The sequence below is a fragment of the Salmo salar genome, chromosome 13 (genome assembly GCF_965601325.2).
Source record: "Salmo salar chromosome 13, fSalSal1, whole genome shotgun sequence".
Classification (NCBI taxonomy): domain Eukaryota; kingdom Metazoa; phylum Chordata; class Actinopteri; order Salmoniformes; family Salmonidae; genus Salmo; species Salmo salar.
The window spans coordinates 10723266-10748534 of NC_138303.1; the positions used below are offsets into that span (position 1 = coordinate 10723266).

General features: G+C 40.1%; 1 protein-coding gene across 3 annotated transcripts in view; it reads left to right on the top strand.

Moving 5' to 3' along the window:
- Window positions 1-271: 271 nt before the first annotated feature.
- Window positions 272-25269, top strand: part of LOC106566369 (guanine nucleotide-binding protein G(t) subunit alpha-2-like) — a 28509-nt gene continuing 3511 nt past the window's right edge. Inside the window, exons 1-7 of one of the 3 annotated variants that reach the window (XM_082959816.1) lie at window positions 272-551; window positions 3202-3338; window positions 11389-11431; window positions 11698-11839; window positions 19688-19848; window positions 21768-21896; window positions 24995-25124. In XM_082959816.1, the coding sequence (XP_082815942.1) occupies window positions 3227-3338; window positions 11389-11431; window positions 11698-11839; window positions 19688-19848; window positions 21768-21896; window positions 24995-25124 (717 nt within the window). In that variant the 5' untranslated portion in view covers window positions 272-551; window positions 3202-3226. Of the gene's footprint in view, window positions 552-2936; window positions 3339-11388; window positions 11432-11697; window positions 11840-19687; window positions 19849-21767; window positions 21897-24994; window positions 25125-25269 lie in introns of those variants that run through there. The other 2 variants (XM_082959815.1, XM_082959817.1) reach the window with 2 other exon arrangements.

The window sequence follows — 25269 nt, forward strand, 5'->3', positions numbered from 1 at the left end:
GTGTGTGTGTGTGTGTGTGTGTGTGTGTGTGTGTGTGTGTGTGTGTGTGCGCGCATGCATGCAAGCGTGTGTGTGTATGTCCGTGTGCGCCTGTGTGTGTGAATGTCCACTCGTGCGCCTGTGTGTGTGGTTGGCCTAGTCCAGCCATCCACGCCTTAGAGACGTTCATTGGATTGGCTAGATGATGAGGCCATGATTAGCTGACGATGGAAGCCTTTGGGGATTTGGCTCTGGAGTAAAGTAGCTAGCTGTCACATAGCGTTTCTGTTAGGGGAGATTCAGTGACGTCCATCTGATGCTGACTATCTCAGGAAAGCACTTGAGTCGAAAATGGAGAGATGCAAAATGTAGCCTTGGATCGGGGTTCCCTTCTGCTTTTTAGGGATAAAAGTGTTCTCCCGGAGAGGTTGCTAGGGCTTTTGAACTGCGTCAGGGTTCTGCCAGGGTCCTACCATGGTTCTACCAGGGTTCTGCCAGGGTTTACCAACTCCACTCCTGTAGTTGGCTTTGTCACGGGCGGGAGCTGAACCCTGGTCTAAGGTGTAGCGGAGGTGAGTCAGAATCACACTCTCGTGATGAGGTAGGTTAACCCTGGTCTAAGGTTGTGATGAGGTAGGTTAACCCTGATCTAAGGTCCTGATGAGGTAGGTTAACCCTGGTCTAAGGTCCTGATGAGGTAGGTTAACCCTGATCTAAGGTTGTGATGAGGTAGGTTAACCCTGGTCTAAGGTCGTTATGAGGTAGGTTAACCCTGGTCTAAGGTTGTGATAGGTAGGTTAACCCTGGTCTAAGGTTGTGATGAGGTAGGTTAACCCTGGTCTAAGGTCCTGATGAGGTAGGTTAACCCTGATCTAAGGTCGTGATGAGGTAGGTTAACCCTGGTCTAAGGTCGTGATGAGGTAGGTTAACTCTGGTCTAAGGTTGTGATGAGGTAGGTTAACCCTGGTCTAAGGTCGTGATGAGGTAGGTTAACCCTGGTCTAAGGTCGTGATGAGGTAGGTTAATCCTGGTCTAAGGTCGTGATGAGGTAAGTTAACCCTGGTCTAAGTTTCCTGATGAGGTAGGTTAACCCTGGTCTAAGGTTGTGATGAGGTAGGTTAACCCTGGTCTAAGGTCGTGATGAGGTAGGTTAACCCTGATCTAAGGTCGTGATGAGGTAGGTTAACCCTGGTCTAAGGTCGTGATGAGGTAGGTTAACCCTGGTCTAAGGCCGTGATGAGGTAGGTTAACCCTGGTCTAAGGTCGTGATGAGGTAGGTTAATCCTGGTCTAAGGTCGTGATGAGGTAGGTTAACCCTGGTCTAAGTTTCCTGATGAGGTAGGTTAACCCTGGTCTAAGTTTCCTGATGAGGTAGGTTAACCCTGGTCTAAGGTCCTGATGAGGTAGGTTAACCCTGGTCTAAGGTCGTGATGAGGTAGGTTAATCCTGGTCTAAGGTCGTGATGAGGTAAGTTAACCCTGGTCTAAGTTTCCTGATGAGGTAGGTTAACCCTGGTCTAAGTTTCCTGATGAGGTAGGTTAACCCTGGTCTAAGGTTGTGATGAGGTAGGTTAACCCTGGTCTAAGGTCGTGATGAGGTAGGTTAACCCTGATCTAAGGTCGTGATGAGGTAGGTTAACCCTGGTCTAAGGTCGTGATGAGGTAGGTTAACCCTGGTCTAAGGTCGTGATGAGGTAGGTTAACCCTGGTCTAAGGTCGTGATGAGCTAGGTTAACCCTGGTCTAAGGTCGTGATGAGGTAGGTTAATCCTGGTCTAAGGTCGTGATGAGGTAAGTTAACCCTGGTCTAAGTTTCCTGATGAGGTAGGTTAACCCTGGTCTAAGTTTCCTTATGAGGTAGGTTAACCCTGGTCTAAGGTTGTGATGAGGTAGGTTAACCCTGGTCTAAGGTCGTGATGAGGTAGGTTAACCCTGATCTAAGGTCGTGATGAGGTAGGTTAACCCTGGTCTAAGGTCGTGATGAGGTAGGTTAACCCTGGTCTAAGGTCGTGATGAGGTAGGTTAACCCTGGTCTAAGGCCGTGATGAGGTAGGTTAACCCTGGTCTAAGGTCGTGATGAGGTAGGTTAATCCTGGTCTAAGGTCGTGATGAGGTAGGTTAACCCTGGTCTAAGTTTCCTGATGTGGTAGGTTAACCCTGGTCTAAGTTTCCTGATGAGGTAGGTTAACCCTGGTCTAAGGTCGTGATGAGGTAGGTTTAACCCTGATCTAAGGTTGTGATGAGGTAGGTTAAACCTGATCTAAGGTTGTGATGAGGTAGGCTAAAGCAGTGCTGGATCAAAAGCCTGCACACACCCTTCTCACACAATCGTACCGACCTGAACCATACTGTGCTAGCTCGGAAATGTTTCTTTCACATTGTCCTTTCCAGCATGGTTTATATAGACTATATACAAGAGCTCTTAAAAGGGAAACCTGCAGTTCAAACAATAACAACGCGGTTAAACAGCTGAGGGACGGGGCTGGAGAAATGTAACCACTCTCTGCTAGACAGAGATATGATACAAGGATTGACCATCCATGATATCAACTTTATAGTATGAAACATGTTTTCAGGCCATACAGTGTTTGTTTACATGTACTGTGTTTTACAAACATTGGAGTAAAACAACAAGCTCATAAGGCATTGAGTTATACTCTTCAAGAATCAATGGCTATATATCTATATATATACATATATATATATATATTTCATTTTAAAGTCCTCTAATGGAGGTACAAATGCTCTTTAATAAATAATATACAGTACAAATCCTCTGAAAGATCATTCTCTGGTGTCAAAGTTACAGAAAAACGGAACAGTCAGTGCATCTCTCCATCTCAAATCCCTAACCAACCGTAGAGGAGCCAAATCGGTCGTGTTTTGGTCTCTTCAGTCCAGGCCTGATTAGCTGTGTTAATAGGATTTGGCTTCTGGTTCCATGTTCTATGACATGAGCTTTAAACCACAGAGACTACCCGAGTGACATTTAGCACCTGAACCCGCAGAGGAGCGACACTCTGACTCAACTTTTGAACAGTAGCCTACCTAGCCAACAACGACCTAACGTTCTAACTGATTGTTCCTTTATCTGGACGATCACACATCGTTTAGTGAGTGAAAGGGCTGTTTCTGTGTAACTACCTAACGATCTAACTGATTGTTCCTTTATCTGGACGATCACACATCGTTTAGTGACTGAAAGGCTGTTTCTGTGTAACTAGGCACTCCGGACAACTAAACACCAAAATGTCGATGGACGAGCCTGAGGATCTGGAGATGGAGGGAGAGGAGGGGACAGACTCCAAGGAGCTGAAGAAGCAGCTGGCAGAGTCCAAGGCAGTTAAAGTACTGATGCTGGGTAAGTGAACTGAACTGAACCCATTGGTGTGAATGCATCGGAGGTGATTTGAAAATCATTATGTTATTGTGAAGAGTTAGTTCCTGTCTGAGACTTCTAAGCCAGAAGGATGTCCTTTCGGTCTAACGGCTAAGATGTTAGGATCCTCCATTATATTTTTTCCCTGTTCATAGAGAAACTGAAAGGATATATTTCAACTAAATAACCATGGAATAATGAACAGGATATTTGTTGTGGCATATGATGTGATGTCAGAGGTTTAAAGGGGGGGGGGGGGGCAACATTTAACACAACACATTTGGCCTCCGGATAGCACTACAACTATTTCAAATTAAATTGAGATTACCAGATGTCACCTGTTTGAAAAACATCTGTAATTTGCACATTTAATGTTTCTGCTGTTGAATATAGTCCATCAAATGATATGATACTTTCTCTATGGTCCAATTTCAATCAAACACAGACAATGAAGTCCTGTTTTTGTCTGTGAATTGATTATTCACTTTGTCTGAAGACTGACAGTTAAAAGCAGGGCTGCCCAACCCTCTTCCTGGAGATCTACTGTCCTGTAGGTTTCCCTAATTTAGTGTATCTGATTCAGCTAGTTAAGGTCTGGTTGAGCAGCTAATAAATAGAATCAGGTGTGTTAAATTAGGGTTTGACTGAAAACCTACAGGACGGTAGATCTCCAGGAAGAGGGTTGGACTGAAAACCTACAGGACGGTAGATCTCCAGGAAGAGGGTTGGACTGAAAACCTACCAGACTGTAGATCTCCAGGAAGAGGGTTGGGCTGAAAACCTACAGGACGGTAGATCTCCAGGAAGCAGATTGGGCTGAAAACCTACCGGACTGTAGATCTCCAGGAAGAGGGTTGGGCTGAAAACCTACAGGAAGGTAGATCTCCAGGAAGAGGGTGGGACTGAAAACCTACAGGACGGTAGATCTCCAGGAAGAGGGTTGGACTGAAAACCTACAGGACGGTAGATCTCCAGGAAGAGGGTTGGACTGAAAACCTACAGGACGGTAGATCTCCAGGAAGAGGGTTGGACTGAAAACCTACAGGACGGTAGATCTCCAAGAAGAGGGTTGGACTGAAAACCTACAGGACGGTAGATCTCCAGGAAGAGGGTTGGACTGAAAACCTACAGGACGGTAGATCTCCAGGAAGAGGGTTGGACTGAAAACCTACAGGACGGTAGATCTCCAGGAAGAGGGTTGGACTGAAAACCTACAGGACGGTAGATCTCCAGGAAGAGGGTTGGACAGCCCTGGTTAAGAGCAACACTTTGTCTGAACATTGACAGTTAAGAGCAAACAAACACTGATCAAGGCATAATGTTCTTTCTCTTAGAATGTTTTAAGATATATGTGACTGAACCTAGAAAATAAGGAACATTGTTAAAGTACAGACTAAGAGCTTTAAGGTACATTGAAGTACATTTCTCCCTGAGGTACATTTCTCCCTGAGGTACATTGAAGTACATTTCTCCCTGAGGTACATTTCTCCCTGAGGTACATTGAAGTACATTTCTCCCTGAGGTACATTGCTCCCTCCCAGAAGAGTTGTAGTCTAGGGGATAGTCAGGACACAGTGAGGTGCTGAAATAATCACTACTTTAGGTCCAAGTCAATCATGTTCCCTTGCTGATGAGAGGCCAAGCCTATTACTCTAACTGGCTTAGTCCAGTCTCAGAATCCAGTCCAGATTGGTGTACCCATCCTCTCGTCAGACAGCATTTAACCTTTCACACTATCATGCTGACCCAATCCAAACTGTACTTTCACACAGTGGTGGAAAATGTACCCAAATGTCATACTTGAGTAAAAGTAAAGATACCTGAATAGAAAATGACTCAAGTAAAAGTCACACAGTAAAATACTACTTCAGTAAAAGTCTAAAAGTATTTGGTTTTAAATATATATATATATATATATAAGTATCAAAAGTAAATGTAATTGCTAAATACACTTAAGTATCAAAAGTAAAAGTATAAATAATTTCAAAGACTACTTTTGTGTGTCAGGAAAAATGTATGGAGTAAAAAGTACATTATTTTCTTTAGGAATGTAGTGGAGTAAAAGTAAAAGTTTTCAAAAATATAAATAGTAAAGTACAGAGACCCCCAAAAAACATCTTAAGTAGTACTTTAAAGTATTTTTATTTAAGTACTTTACTCCACTGCTTTCACATCATTCCAACCCAATCCAAACTGTACTGTGCTGGCTCTGACTTACAGTATTCTTTTCACCTAGTTCCTCTTCCAGCACCTATGATGTAGGGGTTCAGATGGGTTCTCAGATCAGCAGGGTTCAGATGGGTTCTCAGATCAGCAGGGTTCAGATGGGTTCTCAGATCAGCAGGGTTCAGATGGGTTCTCAGATCAGCATGGTTCAGATGGGTTCTCAGATCAGCAGGGTTCAGATGGGTTCTCAGATCAGCAGGGTTCAGATGGGTTCTCAGATCAGCAGGGTTCAGATGGGTTCTCAGATCTGCAGGATTCAGATGGGTTCTCAGATCTGCAGGATTCAGATGGGTTCTCAGATCAGCAGGATTCAGATGGGTTCTCAGATCAGCATGGTTCAGATGGGTTCTCAGATCAGCAGGGTTCAGATGGGTTCTCAGATCAGCAGGGTTCAGATGGGTTCTCAGATCAGCAGGGTTCAGATGGGTTCTCAGATCTGCAGGATTCAGATGGGTTCTCAGATCAGCAGGATTCAGATGGGTTCTCAGATCAGCATGGTTCAGATGGGTTCTCAGATCAGCAGGGTTCAGATGGGTTCTCAGATCAGCAGGGTTCAGATGGGTTCTCAGATCAGCAGGGTTCAGATGGGTTCTCAGATCAGCAGGGTTCAGATGGGTTCTCAGATCAGCAGGGTTCAGATGGGTTCTCAGATCAGCAGGGTTCAGATGGGTTCTCAGATCAGCAGGGTTCAGATGGGTTCTCAGATCAGCAGGATTCAGATGGGTTCTCAGATCAGCAGGATTCAGATGGGTTCTCAGATCAGCATGGTTCAGATGGGTTCTCAGATCAGCAGGGTTCAGATGGGTTCTCAGATCAGCAGGGTTCAGATGGGTTCTCAGATCAGCAGGGTTTGACTAGGTTCTCAGGTCAGCAGGGTTCAGATGGGTTCTCAGATCAGCAGGGTTCAGATGGGTTCTCAGATCAGCAGGGTTCAGATGGGTTCTCAGATCAGCAGGGTTCAGATGGGTTCTCAGATCAGCAGGGTTCAGATGGGTTCTCAGATCAGCATGGTTCATGGGTTCTCAGATCAGCAGGGTTCAGATGGGTTCTCAGATCAGCAGGGTTCAGATGGGTTCTCAGATCAGCAGGGTTCAGATGGGTTCTCAGATCAGCATGGTTCAGATGGGTTCTCAGATCAGCAGGGTTTGACTGGGTTCTCAGATCAGCAGGGTTTGACTGGGTTCTCAGATCAGCAGGGTTCAGATGGGTTCTCAGATCAGCAGGGTTTGACTGGGTTCTCAGATCAGCAGGGTTCAGATGGGTTCTCAGATCAGCAGGGTTCAGATGGGTTCTCAGATCAGCAGAGTTCAGATGGGTTCTCAGATCAGCAGGGTTCAGATGGGTTCTCAGATCAGCAGGGTTCAGATGGGTTCTCAGATCAGCAGGGTTCAGATGGGTTCTCAGATCAGCAGGGTTCAGATGGGTTCTCAGATCAGCAGGGTTTGACTAGGTTCTCAGGTCAGCAGGGTTCAGATGGGTTCTCAGATCAGCAGGGTTCAGATGGGTTCTCAGATCAGCAGGGTTCAGATGGGTTCTCAGATCAGCAGGGTTCAGATGGGTTCTCATATCAGCAGGGTTCAGATGGGTTCTCAGATCAGCATGGTTCATGGGTTCTCAGATCAGCAGGGTTCAGATGGGTTCTCAGATCAGCAGGGTTCAGATGGGTTCTCAGATCAGCAGGGTTCAGATGGGTTCTCAGATCAGCAGGGTTCAGATGGGTTCTCAGATCAGCAGGATTCAGATGGGTTCTCAGATCAGCAGAGTTCAGATGGGTTCTCAGATCAGCAGGGTTCAGATGGGTTCTCAGATCAGCAGGGTTCAGATGGGTTCTCAGATCAGCAGGGTTCAGATGGGTTCTCAGATCAGCAGGGTTTGACTAGGTTCTCAGGTCAGCAGGGTTCAGATGGGTTCTCAGATCAGCAGGGTTCAGATGGGTTCTCAGATCAGCAGGGTTCAGATGGGTTCTCAGATCAGCAGGGTTCAGATGGGTTCTCATATCAGCAGGGTTCAGATGGGTTCTCAGATCAGCATGGTTCATGGGTTCTCAGATCAGCAGGGTTCAGATGGGTTCTCAGATCAGCAGGGTTCAGATGGGTTCTCAGATCAGCATGGTTCAGATGGGTTCTCAGATCAGCAGGGTTTGACTGGGTTCTCAGATCAGCAGGGTTTGACTGGGTTCTCAGATCAGCAGGGTTCAGATGGGTTCTCAGATCAGCAGGGTTTGACTTTGTTCTCAGATCAGCATGGTTCAGATGGGTTCTCAGATCAGCAGGGTTCAGATGGGTTCTCAGATCAGCAGGGTTCAGATGGGTTCTCAGATCAGCATGGTTCAGATGGGTTCTCAGATCAGCAGGGTTTGACTGGGTTCTCAGATCAGCAGGGTTTGACTGGGTTCTCAGATCAGCAGGGTTCAGATGGGTTCTCAGATCAGCAGGGTTCAGATGGGTTCTCAGATCAGCAGGGTTCAGATGGGTTCTCAGATCAGCAGGGTTCAGATGGGTTCTCAGATCAGCATGGTTCAGATGGGTTCTCAGATCCGCAGGGTTCAGATGGGTTCTCAGATCAGCAGGGTTTGACTGGGTTCTCAGATCAGCAGGGTTCAGATGGGTTCTCAGATCAGCAGGGTTCAGATGGGTTCTCAGATCAGCAGGGTTCAGATGGGTTCTCAGATCAGCAGGGTTTGACTGGGTTCTCAGATCAGCAGGGTTCAGATGGGTTCTCAGATCAGCAGGGTTTGACTGGGTTCTCAGATCAGCAGGGTTCAGATGGGTTCTCAGATCAGCAGGGTTCAGATGGGTTCTCAGATCAGCAGGGTTCAGATGGGTTCTCAGATCAGCAGGGTTCAGATGGGTTCTCAGATCAGCAGGGTTCAGATGGGTTCTCAGATCAGCATGGTTCAGATGGGTTCTCAGATAGCAGGGTTCAGATGGGTTCTCAGATCAGCAGGGTTCAGATGGGTTCTTAGATCAGCATGGTTCAGATGGGTTCTCAGATAAGCAGGGTTCAGATGGGTTCTCAGATCAGCAGGGTTCAGATGGGTTCTCAGATCAGCAGGGTTTGACTGGGTTCTCAGATCAGCAGGATTCAGATGGGTTCTCAGATCAGCAGGGTTTGACTGGGCTGAGTTTCAGTAGTGTGAAAAGGGTAATTCCCTTAGCCTCTCTGCATGTAGCCACTTAAAGTCTCAATCAAGGTCAAAGATCAGATCCAGAAACAGTCAGTATATACAGTGCCCTCCTTAATCATTGGAACAGTGAAGCATTTTTCTTATTTTGGCTTTATATTCTATACTTGAAATCAAACAATGACATTAAAGTGCAGACTGTCAGCTTTAATTTGAGTGTATTTTCATCCATATAAGTATTTGGTCCCATATTGTTAGCACAGTAATGACTATATCAAGCTTGTGACTCTACAAAGTTGTTGGATGCATTCGTTCTTGGTTTTGGTTGTGTTTCAGATTATTTTGTGCCCAACAGAAATTAATGGTAAATAATGTAGTGTCATTTTGGAGTCACTTTTATTGTAAATAAGAATAGAATATGTTTCTAAACACTTTTACATTAATGTGGATGATACCATGATTACGGATAATCCTGAATTAATCGTGAATAATGAATGAGAAAGACATTCTAACCTCACCATTTCAATAAGGGGAGGTTAGCATTTGTTGCTGGGGTATGATATTTGTGCGTCTAACTTTCTCTTAATCTTAAACACAACCAAAATAATGAGCAAATGCATACCAAGCTTGATGTAGTCAAAAGCTTGATGTAGTCATTGCATGCTAGGAATATGGGAGCAAATACTACACTTTTTACTACACATAAGTGAATTTGTCCCAATACTTTTTTGTTAGCCCTCTGCAGTAAAGCCTAGACATTAGATTGGGGATGCGAAGCTAACACAAGTTTTAAGGTCTCTTTTCTCAGGTTGATTGTTGTTTTATTACGCAGGCAGTGATATCTCTTGATCCACAGTGGCCAAACGAAACGTTTCCAGGCTGACGAGCCGGCTGAGGCATCCACGGTTGCTTCGGCAGCGGCAGTTGGACCTGACGTCACGACCAAATAATTATAATAATAATAATATCCCTTATGCTTCCCCTTGGTGAGGCGTTATTCTGTAACGTGTACGCTGGGAGTCGGGAAGCAAATACAGGGAGTGCAAATTGAATAATAAATAGAACATAGTGCAAAACATGAAAAGCGTACAGACACGAAACAGAAACAGAGTCAATAACGCCTGAGGAAAGAACAAAGCGGAGTGACAGATATAGGGGAGGTAATCAGGAAGGTGATGGAGTCCAGGTGAGTGTCATGAGGCGCAGGTGCGCGTAACGATGAGACAACCGGCCACGTCGAGCTGCGGAGAGGGGCAGCGGGAGTAGACGTGATGGGTAAAAGAGAGACCTGTGGAGAGAGTCTTTAAGCTGAGCTGAGAGCCTGGCACCAGATTGTTTGTGTTGTATAACCAATTCCTATCTATGTCCGTTGTCCTGCCGCTATAGCCATGGCAAGACAGCACAAACAGAACTGGAACCAGGCTAGTGCTGAGCATTATCTACTAACATACAGGCTGGGTGCAGGGTGGGGTCCGTACCATAGTGTTGACTGACTGAATTTATGGGACATTTGAAAGTAGTAGGTTGATCCAGCTGGACACAGCATTACAAACATAAACAGTTAGCGAGGCTAAAAACAATAAAGCCCGAGGGCTTCTTTTAAATATGGTGTTTAAATAAAGGGTTTAAATAAAGGTTTTAAATAAGTGACACCAAGGCCTTTGTCCTGATCTGCCTGAGAGAACCAGGTCGCGTCGCAAACGGAACCCTATTTAAGCAGTAGTGCACTATGTAGGGAAGAGGGATCCATAGGACTCTGGTCAAAAGTAGTGCACTATGTAGGGAAGCGGGTTCCATAGGGCTCTGGTCAAAAGTAGTGCACTATGTAGGGAAGAGGGTTCCATAGAGCTCTGGTCAAAAGTAGTGCACTATGTAGGGAAGAGGGTTCCATAGGGCTCTGGTCAAAAGTAGTGCACTATGTAGGGAAGAGGGTTCCATAGAACTCTGGTCAAAAGTAGTGCACTATGTAGGGAATAAGGGTCCATCTGAGCTCAAAAAACGAGCTGAGCTGTACTGCACTGGTCTGGTTACATGTTGAGGTCTGCACCCATAGTATTTTAGAGGTTTTAAAATAAAGGTTTAAAATAAAGATTTTAGGTGACATCAAGGTCTTTTTATCCTGAAGTCTCTGAGAGATCCAGGCTGCCTCTCAAATGGTATCCTATTAAGCACTGGTCAAACAATAGCGTTTAAAATGAAGGTTTTAAAATGAAGGTTTTTAAGTGACATCCAGACCATTGTCCTGGTGTGTTCTGAGTCCCAGTAAGGAGATGTCATTGATCTCCACACAGCCTGTTCTGTCAAACCGCTCTATTTTCAACCTGTCCCATAGGGCTCTGGTCAAAATTAGGGCACTATATAGGGAAGAGGGTGCCATTTGGGAATAACCCTATGTTTCGTTGGCCACCAGGTCCAGGAGTATTATGATATTTTATTGTCACGTACACAGGATAGTGTAGTAGAATGTGTTGTTTTACAGGGTCAGTCTTAATAATACAACACCCTTGGAGTAAATTAGGGTGAAGTGCTTTGCTCAAGGGGACATCGGCAGGTTTTTCACCTTGTCAGCTCGTTTTTTTTTTGTTGAGCCAGTCACTGATGAAACCCTTGTAATTTAAAATGACATTGTTGACATTTATTTAACTGTTGTAATAAATTGTGTATTTTTGTTTTCTTTTTCAGGTGCTGAGGAGTCTGGGAAAAGCACCATTGTAAAACAAATGAAGTAAGTTAAATTAGAAATTAAGTACGCTTTTGGGTTCTCTCTCACTGTTAATGTGGGGCAGCAGAGCAGTGAGCTGCATTGCCACAGAAATACCACTAGGTGGCAGTTTGGATAATTGAGCCACAGGGAAATTCCATCAGAGTGATACTGAGACAGATGTCACAAAGTTAAACAAACCATACAACTCTATGCACAAGGACTACGTTAAACAATTTTTTAAAAGTGGAATTACTATATACAAACCCAATACTTCTTCTTCTTCTAAGAATCCTCCACCTGGGTGGTTTTAATGAGGAGGAGAAGGTGACATCCAGAGGGGCGATCTTTGGTAACATCTTGCAGTCAGCTCTGTCCATCGTCAGAGGCATGAGCATCCTGGGGATCAAGTACGGATCACCGGCCGTGGAGGTGGGTACTGCAGGCTGGGTGTTTGCGTGTGTGTATAAGTGTGTGATGTGTGCAAAACCATGCTATAATATATAACAATATACTGTACTATATTGACATGTTATACATGTTATACTATACTGTATGAACATGTTATACTATACTATATAGACATGTTATACTATCAGGCATGTTATACCATACTACTGTTATACTATATTATTATACTATACTGTAAAGACATGTTATACTATACTACACTGTTATACTATATAGACATGTTATACTATATAGACATGTTAGACAATACCATATGGTATACTATACTGTTATACTATACTATATAGACATGTTAGACTATACCATATGTTATACTATACTATATAGACATGTTATACTATATGTTATACTATATAGACATGTTATACTGTACTATATAGACACGTTATACTATACTGTTATACTATACTGTATGAACATGTTATACTATACCATATGTTATACTATACTGTTATACTATACTATATAGACATGTTATAATATATGTTATACTATACTGTTATACTATACTGTTATACTATACTGGATGAACATGTTATACTATACTGTTATACTATACTGTATGAACATGTTATACTATACTATATAGACATGTTATACTATACAGGCATGTTATACTATACTGTTATACTATACTATTATACTATAAAGACATGTTATACTATACTACACTGTTATACTATACTATTATACTGTATAGACATGTTATACTATATAGACATGTTAGACATGATATACATGTTATACTATACTATATAGACATGTTATACTATACTATATAGACATGTTATACTATACTATACTGTTCTACTATACTATATAGACATGTTATACTATACTGTTATACTATACTATATAGACATGTTATACTATACTATACTGTTCTACTATACTATATAGACATGTTATACTATACTGTTATACTATACTATATAGACATGTTATACTATATGTTATACTATACTATACTGTTCTACTATACTATATAGACATGTTATAATATATGTTATACTATACTGTTATACTATACTATATATACATGTTATACTATACAGGCATGTTATACTATACTGTTATACTATACTATTATACTGTATAGACATGTTATACTATATAGACATGTTAGACATGATATACATGTTATACTATACTATATAGACATGTTATACTATACTATATAGACATGTTATACTATACTATACTGTTCTACTATACTATATAGACATGTTATACTATACTGTTCTACTATACTATATAGCCATGTTATACTATATGTTATACTATACTATACTGTTCTACTATACTATATAGACATGTTATAATATATGTTATACTATACTATATAGACATGTTATACTATACAGGCATGTTATACTATACTGTTATACTATACTATTATACTATACTGTAAAGACATGTTATACTATACTACACTGTTATACTATACTATTATACTATATAGACATGTTATACTATATAGACATGTTAGACATGATATACTAAACTGTATAAACATGTTATACTATACTTTATAGAAACGTTATACTATACACACACGTTATACTATGCTGTATAGATACAGTATACTATACTATAGCGTATAGACATGTTATACTATACTGTACAGAAACGTTATACTATACAGTATAGACATGTTAGACAGTATAGACATGTTAGACAGTATAGACATGTTATACTATACTGTATAGGCATGTTATACTATACTGTATAGACATGTTATACTATACTGTATAGACATGTTATACTATACTATATAGGCATGTTATACTATACTGTATAGGCATGTTATACTATACTGTAGACATGTTATACTATACTGTATAGGCATGTTATACTATACTGTATAGGCATGTTATACTATACTGTATAGACATGTTATACTATACTGTATAGACATGTTATACTATACTTTATAGAAACGTTATACTATACACACACGTTATACTATGCTGTATAGATACAGTATACTATACTATAGTGTATAGACATGTTATACTATACTGTACAGAAATGTTATACTATACAGTATAGTCATGTTACACTATACTGTATTCACATGTTCTCATATGCTGTATACACACGTTATACTATACTGTATACACACACGTTATAATATATTATACTTTAAAGACATGTTATACTATACTGTATAGACATGTTATACCACACTATACTGTATAAACATGTTACACTATACTGTACAGACATGTTACACTATACTGTATAGACATGTTATAATATATTATACTGTATAAACATGTTATATTATACTATAGTGTATAAACACGTTATACTATACTGAATAAACACGTTATACTGTACTGTATAAACATTATACTATACTGAATAAACATACTATACTATGCTGTATAGACATGTCATACTATACTATATATACATGTGTTTTACTATACTGTATAGACATGTTATACAATATAGACATGTTATACTATACTATATAGACATGTTATACTATACTATATAGACATGTTATACTATACTATATAGACATGTTATACTATACTATACTATACTGTTATAGTATAGGGTATAAACATGTTATTCTAAACTATGTTATACTATACAGACATGCTATACTATATTGTATATACAGGGTATACTATACTATACTGTATAGACATGTTAGATATGTAATACTTAAGACATGTTATACTATACTGTACAGAAATGTAATACTATATTGTATATACATGGTATACTATACTGTATAGACATGTTATACTATACTGTCATACTATACTATATAGACATGTTACAATATACTATATAAACATGTTATACTATACTGTCATACTATATAGACATGTTATACTATAGACATGCTGGGGATCCCGTGTGGCGCAGCGGTCTAAGGCACTTTTTCTCAGTGCTAAAGGCGTCACTACAGACCCTGGTTCGATTCCAGGCTGTATCACAGCCGGCCGTGATTGGGAGTCCCATAGGGCAGCGCACAATTACCACAGCGTTGTCCGGGTTAGAGTTTGCCCAGAGCAGGCCGTCATTGTAAATAAGAATTTATTCTTACCTGACTTGACTACTTATATAAAGGTTAAATAAAAAAAATTAAATAAGCATGTTATACTATACTGTAGACATGTTATACTATAGACATGTTATACTATACTGTAGACATGTCATACTATACTATATAGATATACTATGCTATACTGTTATACTATACTGTAGACATTTTATACTATACTGTACTGTACAGGCATGCTATACTATACTGTAGACACGTTATACTGTAGACATTTTATACAATACTGAATAGACATGTTTTACTATACTGTAGACACTTTATACTATACTATACTGTATAGACATGTTATACTATATAGACATGTTATACTATACTGTAGACACTTTATACTATATTGTATAGACGTGTTATACTGTACTGTAGACACATGTTATACTATACTGTAGACATTTTATACTATACTATAGACATTTTATACTATACCATACTGTATAGACATGTTATACTATACTGCAGACATTTTATACTATACAGGCATGTTATACTATACTGTATAGACATGTTATACTATACTGTAGACACTTTATACTATACTGTATAGACATTTTATACTATACAGGCATGTTATATACTGTAGACACATTATAGTATACCATACTGTATAGAGATGTTATACTATACTTTAGACATGTTATACTGTAGACATTTTATACTATACTGTAGACACTAAATTACACTATACTGTATAGACATGTTATACTATATAGACATGTTATACTATACTGTAGCCACTAAATTATACTATACTGTACAGACATGTTATACTATATAGACATGTTATACTATACTGTAGACACTTTATACTATTCTATACTGTATAGACATGTTATACTATACTGTAGACACTTTATACTATACATACATGTTATACTATACTATATAGACATGTTATACTATACTGTAGACACTTTATACTATACATACATGTTATACTATACTATATAGACATGTTATACTAAACTATATTGACATGTTATACTATACTGTAGACACTTTATACTATACTGTATAGACATGTTATACTATATAGACATGTTATACTATACTGTAGACACTTTATACTATTCTATAATGTATAGACATGTTATACTATACTGTAGACACTTTATACTATACATACATGTTATACTATACTATATAGACATGTTATACTATACTGTAGACACTTTATACTATACATACATGTTATACTATACTATATAGACATGTTATACTAAACTATATTGACATGTTATACTATACTGTAGACACTTTATACTATACTGTATAGACATGTTATACTATATAGACATGTTATACTATATAGACATGTTATACTATACTGTATAGACATGTTATACTATATAGACATGTTATACTATATAGACATGTTATACTATACTGTAGACACTTTATACTATACATACATGTTATACTATACTATATAGACATGTTATACTAAACTATATTGACATGTTATACTATACTGTAGACACTTTATACTATTCTATACTGTATAGACATGTTATTCTATACTGTAGACACTTTATACTATACATACATGTTATACTATACTATACTATATAGACATGTTATACTATGCTGTAGAACTATACTATACTGTATAGACATGTTATACTATAGACATTTTATACTATAGTATACTGTATAGACATGTTATACTATACTGTAGACACTTTATACTATACTGTATAGACATGTTATACTATACTGCAGACATTTTATACTATACAGGCATGTTATACTATACTATATAGGCATGTTATACTATACTGTAGACACTTTATACTATACTGTATAGACATGTTATACTATACTGTATAGGCATGTTATACTATACTGTATAGGCATGTTATACTATACTGTATAGGCATGTTATACTATACTGTATAGGCATGTTATACTATACTGTATAGACATGTTATACTATACTGTATAGACATGTTATACTATACTGTATAGACATGTTATACTATACTGTAGACACTTTATACTATACTGTATAGACATGTTATACTATACTGCAGACATTGTATACTATACAGGCATGTTATACTATACTATATAGGCATGTTATACTATACTGTAGACACTTATACTATACGTATAGACATGTTATACTATAGACATGTTATACTATACTGTATAGGCATGTTATACTATACTGTATAGACATGTTATACTATACTGTATAGGCATGTTATACTATACTGTATGGGCATGTTATACTATACTGTATAGACATGTTATACTATACTGTATAGGCATGTTATACTATACTGTAGACACTTTATACTATACTGTATACACATGTTATACTATACTGTATAGGCATGTTATACTATACTGTATAGGCATGGTATACTATACTGTATAGGCATGTTATACTATACTGTATAGGCATGTTATACTATACTGTATAGGCATGTTATACTATACTGTATAGGCATGTTATACTATACTGTATAGACATGTTATACTATACTGTATAGGCATGTTATACTATAATGTATAGGCATGTTATACTATACTGTATAGGCATGTTATACTATACTGTATAGACATGTTATACTATACTGTATAGGCATGTTATACTATACTGTAGACACTTTATACTATACTGTATAGCCATGTTATACTATACTGTATAGGCATGTTATACTATACCGTATAGGCATGTTATACTATACAGTATAGACATGTTAGACAGTATAGACATGTTATACTATACTGTATAGGCATGTTATACTATACTGTATAGGCATGTTATACTATACTGTATAGGCATGTTATACTATACTGTATAGACATGTTATACTGTATAGGCATGTTATACTATACTGTATAGGCATGTTATACTATACTGTATAGGCATGTTATACTATACTGTATAGACATGTTATACTATACTGTATAGACATGTTATACTATACTGTATAGACATGTTATACTATACTGTATAGACATGTTATACTATACTGTATAGACATGTTATACTATACTGTATAGACATGTTATACTATACTGTATAGGCATGTTATACTATACTGTATAGCCATGTTATACTATACTGTATAGACATGTTATACTATACTGTAGACATGTTATACTATACTGTATAGGCATGTTATACTATACTGTAAAGGCATGTTATACTATACTGTATAGACATGTTATACTATACTGTATAGACATGTTATACTATACTGTATAGGCATGTTATACTATACTGTATAGACATGTTATACTATACTGTAGACATGTTATACTATACTGTATAGGCATGTTATACTATACTGTAGTCATGTTATACTATAATGTATAGGCATGTTATACTATACTGTATAGGCATGTTATACTATACTGTATAGACATGTTATACTATACTGTATAGACATGTTATACTATACTGTAGACATGTTATACTATACTGTATAGGCATGTTATACTATACTGTAGACACTTTATACTATACTGTATAGCCATGTTATACTATACTGTATAGGCATGTTATACTATACCGTATAGGCATGTTATACTATACCGTATAGGCATGTTATACTATACTGTATAGGCATGTTATACTATACAGTATAGACATGTTAGACAGTATAGACATGTTATACTATACTGTATAGGCATGTTATACTATACTGTATAGGCATGTTATACTATACTGTATAGGCATGTTATACTATACCGTATAGGCATGTTATACTATACCGTATAGGCATGTTATACTATACTGTATAGGCATGTTATACTATACTGTATAGACATGTTAGACAGTATAGACATGTTATACTATACTGTATAGGCATGTTATACTATACTGTATAGGCATGTTATACTATACTGTATAGGCATGTTATACTATACTGTATAGACATGTTATACTATACTGTATAGACATGTTATACTATACTGTATAGACATGTTATACTATACTGTATAGGCATGTTATACTATACTGTATAGACATACTATACTGTATAGACATGTTATACTATACTGTAGACATGTTATACTATACTGTATAGGCATGTTATACTATACTGTATAGGCATGTTATACTATACTGTATAGACATTTTATACTATACTGTATAGGCATGTTATACTATACTGTATAGGCATGTTATACTATACTGTATAGGCATGTTATACTATACTGTATAGGCATGTTATACTATACTGTATAGGCATGTTATACTTTACTGTAGACATGTTATACTTTACTGTAGACATGTTATACTATACTGTATAGGCATGTTATACTATACTGTATAGACATGTTATACTATACTGTATAGGCATGTTATACTATACTGTATAGGCATGTTATACTATACTGTATAGGCATGTTATACTATACTGTATAGACATGTTATACTATACTGTATAGGCATGTTATACTATTGCAGAGTTGCTGGAAGTTCCGGTTGTCAGGGGAAATGGAATGAGAGCCTTTGACGGGACTTAATCTTTTTGGATGTTAAGAAGGCGAAACTTCATCTTAACTCTTCCTCCACATTCACTGGATTGGTTGAACAGTGCAGAAGAGAACCCCCCCCCCCCCCCCCCAGTTTTTTTTGTATTCTCTTCAAGACCAGAATGTGTGTAAGGGGGGGGGTCTACATTAGTTTCAGGTGTTTCTTTTATGCCTGGTTATGTTACGTTATACTATACTGATGTATGTATGGGTGTTGTTCTCTGTGTGTCCAGGATGAAGGCACGAAGCTGGAGAACCTATCCAACTCTACTGAGGAGGGAACCATGTCTCCTGAGCTGGCTGAGTGCATCAAGAAGCTGTGGCTGGACCCTGGCATCCAGGAGTGTTTCGAGTCAGCAGCTGAGGGCTACCATCTCCTCGACTCCGCTCACTAGTGAGTCTATGGCATGGCTCAATAACCAGATTCAGACGCGGGCCGTTTTTTTCCTTGATTGGATGGTCAGGGGGCCAGAACATAATTACAAATCATTCGTAGACTGCAAATTGACAGCAAGAAGCCCAAGCAGATATAATATTTGACTGAAAGACAATTATTTCAAATCTTTCTGACATTTGTATAAGATCACATATCTATGTTATGCATGAGAATACTTTGGAACAGATTTCCAAAATGAAAATCACTTTGCTGGTGTTTTTACAGTCTTATACTGAACAAAAATATAAACGCAACATGTAAAGTGTTGGTTTCATGTTTCATGAGCTGAAATAAAAGATCCCAGAAATTGTCCATACGCACAAAAAAAAAAATTATATCAAATTTAGTGCTCACATTTGTTTACATTTCTCATTTGCCAAGATAATCCAGCCACTTGACAGGTGTGGCATATCAAGAAGCTGATTAAACAGCATGATCATTACACAGGTGCACCTTGTATTGGGGACAATAAAAGGCCACTCTAAAATGTGCAGTTTTGTCACACAACACAATGCCACAGCTGTCTCACGTTGAGGGAGCGTGCAATTGGCATGCTGACTACAGGAATGTCCATCAGAGCATTGAATGATAATTTCTCTACCATAAGCCACCTCCATTGCCGTTTTAGAGAATTTGGCAGTACACCCAACCGGCCTCACAACCGTAGACCACGTGTAACCACGCCAGCCCAGGACATCCACATCCGGCTTCTTCACATGCGGGATCGTCTGAGACGAGCCACCCGGACATCTGATGAAACTGTGGGTTTGCACAATGGAAGAATTTCTGTAGAAATTTTCAGAAACCGTCTCAGGGAAGCTCATTTGAGGGCTCGTTGTCCTCACCAGGATCTTGACCTGACTGCAGTTCCCTGTTGTAACCGACTTAAGTGGGCAAATGCTCACCTTCGATGGCCACTGGCACACTGGAGAAGTGTGCTCTTCACGGATGAATCCCGGTGTAGCGTTGTGTAGGCCAGCGGTTTGCTGACGTCAACATTGTGAACAGAGTGCCCCATGGTGGAGGTGGGGTTATGGTATGGCATGCAGGCATAAGCTACAGACAACAAACACAATTGCATTTTATGGATGACAATGAGATATCGTGATGAGATCCTGAGGCCCATTGTTGTGCCATTCATCAGCTGCCATCCCCTTTTCAGCATGATAATGCATGGCCCCGTCTCAAGGATCTGTACACTATTCATGAAAGCTGAAAATGTCCCAGTTCTTCCATGGCCTGCATACTCACCAGACATGTCACCGATTGAGCCTGTTTGGGATGCTCTGGATTGACATGTACGACAGCGTGTTCCAGTTCCTGCCAATATCCAGCAACTTCACACAGCCATTAAAGAGGAGAGGGACAACATTCCACAGCCCACAATCAACAGCCTGATCAACTCTATGTGAAGGAGATATTGTGCTGCATAAGGCTAATGGTGGTCACACCAGATACTGACTGGTTTTCTGATCCACGCCCCTACTTTTTTTAAATTAAGGTATCTGTGATCAACAGATGCATATCTATATTCCCAATCATGTCAAATCCATACATTAGGGCCTAATTTATATGAACTGTAACTCAGTAAAAATCTTTGAAATTGATGCATGTTGCATTTATATTTTTGTTCTGTGTTTTTTTTTGTTGTTCAGAAAAATTGAGGGGCCAAATAAAATCAATCACGGGCCAAAGTTTGGCCTGCGGGCCGCCAGCTGAGGATCCCTGGTCTATGGCCTCTGTGGATGCTAGACAGTGCTGTTGTCTTTGGGTTCTAGTTACTGTAAAGCACTCTGTGATAACTGCTGATCTAAAAAGGGCTTTATAAATACATTTTATCGATTAGTTGATTGATTGACTCTGCCTCTCTCCCACAGCTTCCTCAGTGACCTGGAGCGCATCACCCAGGCTGACTTCACCCCAAATGACCAGGACATCCTTCGGTGCAGGATCAAGACCGGCGGGGTCAATGAGGAGAGGTTTATCTGCAAAGATGTCAATTTCAGGTGATGCTACAGTAGCTAACTACCTGGCTGCTTTGTCACAGTACATTATAGTTCACCCGCAAAGACGTCAAATGAAGGCGAAGTAGTGTAACTGGTGCGATTGAACCAGCGACTTCTTACCCAACACCTTAACCATTAGACCAGGGGTCTCCAACCCTGTTCCTGGAGAACTACTGTCCTGTAGGTTTACACCAGAGCTCTCCAACCCTGTTCCTGGAGAACTACTGTCTTGTAGGTTTACACTAGAGCTCTCCAACCCTGTTCCTGGAGAACTACTGTCCTGTAGGTTTACACCAGGGCTCTCCAACCCTGTTCCTGGAGAACTACTGTCCTGTAGGTTTACACCAGAGCTCTCCAACCCTGTTCCTGGAGAACTACTGTCCTGTAGGTTTACACTAGAGCTCTCCAACCCTGTTCCTGGAGAACTACTGTCCTGTAGGTTTACACCAGAGCTCTCCAACCCTGTTCCTGGAGAACTACTGTCCTGTAGGTTTTCGCTCCAACCCCAGTTGTAACTAACCTGATTCAGTTTATCAACCAGTTAATGATTAGAATCAGGTGCGCTAAATTAGGGTTGGAACAAAAACCTACAGGACGGTAGCTCTCCAGGAACATGGTTGGAGAGCCTTGCATTAGACCAAGAGAAAATCCTTGTGATCTGAAAGCAGCATTTGGGCTTACAAGTCTAAGGCTGTGTTTAGACAGACAGCCCGATTGTGTTATTATTTTTCACTACTTGGTCTTTTGACCAAATCAGATCAGCTCGTTTGCCAATAACTGGGCAAAATATCAGAATTGGGTTGTCTCTGTAAACACAGCCCAACTTAAGGCAGGGCTACGTCTTAACGAGAGCGTGATTCCAAATCGCCTCTGCTTCACTAGCTACTGTTGGGACATGGCTGCTGAAGTAATGTGTTTACTGTAGCAACGTAGCAGTGTTAAATCAAATCAAATGTTATTTGTTACATGCGCTGAATACAACAGGTGTAGACCTTACAGTGAAATGCTTACTTACAAGCCCTTAACCAACAATGCTTTAAGAAGTTAAGAAAAATAAGTGTGAAGTAAAAAAATGTAAAATAAAAGTAACAAATAATTAAACAGCAGCAGTAAAATAACAATAACGAGGCTATATGCAGGGGGTACCGGTACGGAGTCAATGTACGGGGGCACCAGTTAGTCGAGGTAATTGAGGTAATATGTACATGTAGCTAGAGTTAAAGTGACTATGCATAGATAATAAACAGAGATTAGCAGCAGCATAAAAGAGGGGTCTGGGTAGCCCTTTGACTAGCTGTTCAGGAGTCTTATGGCTTGGGGGTAGAAGCTGTTAAGAAGCCTTGTGGACCTAGACTTGGTGCTCCGGTACTGCTTGCCGTGCAGTAGCAGAGATGACAGCCTATGACTAGGGTGGCTGGAGTCTGACAATTTTTATTGCCTTCCTCTGACACCGCCTGGTATAGAGATCCTGGATGGCAGGAAGCTTGGCCCCAGTGATGTACTGGGCTGTACGCAACACCCTCTGTAGTACCTTATAGTACCCGTACGCAACACCCTCTGTAGTACCTTGCGGTCGGAACCCAAGAAGTTGCCATACCAGGCAGTGATGCAACCATTCAGGATGCTCTCGATGGCGCAGCTGTAGAACCTCTTGAGGATCTGAGGACCCATGCCGAATCAGTCTCCTGAGGGGGAATAGGCTTTGACGTGCCGTCTTCACGACTGTCTTGGTGTCCTTGGACCATGTTAGTTTGTTGGTGATGTGGACGCCAAGGAACTTGAAGCTCTCAACCTACTCCACTACAGCCCCGTCGATGAGAATGGGGGCGTGCTCAGTCCTCCTTTTCCATATTTACTGTAGCAACGTAGTAGTGTCTATACCGTAGCAACGTAGTAGTGTCTATACCGTGGCAACATAGTAGTGTCTATACCGTGGCAACATAGTAGTGTCTATACCGTGGCAACATAGTAGTGTCTATACCGTGGCACATAGTAGTGTCTATACCGTGGCAACGTAGTAGTGTCTATACCGTGGCAACGTAGTAGTGTCTGTACCGTGGCAACGTAGTAGTGTCTGTACCGTGGCAACGTAGTAGTGTCTGTACCGTGGCAACGTAGTAGTGTCTGTACCGTGGCAACGTAGTAGTGTCTATACCGTGGCAACGTAGTAGTGTCTTTACCATGGCAACGTAGTAGTGTCTTTACCGTGGCAACGTAGTAGTGTCAGTACCGTGGCAACGTAGTAGTGTCTTTACCGTGGCAACGTACTAGTGTCTATACCGTGGCAACGTAGTAGTGTCTATACCGTGGCAACGTAGTAGTGTCTATACCGTGGCAACGTAGTAGTGTCTATACCGTGGCAACGTAGTAGTGTCTATACCGTGGCAACGTAGTAGTGTCTATACCGTGGCAACGTATTAGTGTCTATACCGTGGCAACGTAGTAGTGTCTATACCGTGGCAACGTAGTAGTGTCTATACCGTGGCAACGTAGTAGTGTCTTTACCGTGGCAACGTAGTAGTGTCTTTACCGTGGCAACGTAGTAGTGTCTGTACCGTGGCAACGTAGTAGTGTCTGTACCGTGGCAACGTAGTAGTGTCTATACCGTGGCAACGTAGTAGTGTCTATACCGTAGCAACGTAGTAGTGTCTGTACCGTGGCAACGTAGTAGTGTCTATACCGTAGCAACGTAGTAGTGTCTTTACCATGGCAACGTAGTAGTGTCTATACCGTAGCAACGTAGTAGTGTCTATACCGTGGCAACGTAGTAGTGTCTATACCGTAGCAACGTAGTAGTGTCTTTACCATGGCAACGTAGTAGTGTCTATACCGTGGCAACGTAGTAGTGTCTATACCGTGGCAACGTAGTAGTGTCTGTACCGTGGCAACGTAGTAGTGTCTGTACCGTATGTGATTCCTGCTGGAGTTGAACCATCCATCTTTGTATTGCAAGTGCCACGCTCTCACCATATACACCAACTATGTGTAAAAAGCACACAGTGGAGGAGCTCATGATACTGTACTGGAGTTACTGACCGCTCCTCTCCTGTAAAAAGGGCTTTATAATTGATTGATTGTTGTGTCTCTCTAACGGACAGGATGTTTGATATGAGTGGCAGAAGAGAAGAGAGGAAGAAGTGGATCCACTGTTTCCAGGGCGTCCATTGCATCCTGTTCTGTAGTTCCCTCAGCGCGTATGACCTGGTGCTGCTGGAGGACGAGGAAATGGTGAGTGCCCCACGTTCCCCCCCACACACACACACGTTCCCTCCACACACACGCACACTCCCCCCACACACACACACACACACCACACACACACACACACACACACACACACACACACACTTCAAAGCTAAACTAAAAGGAGGGT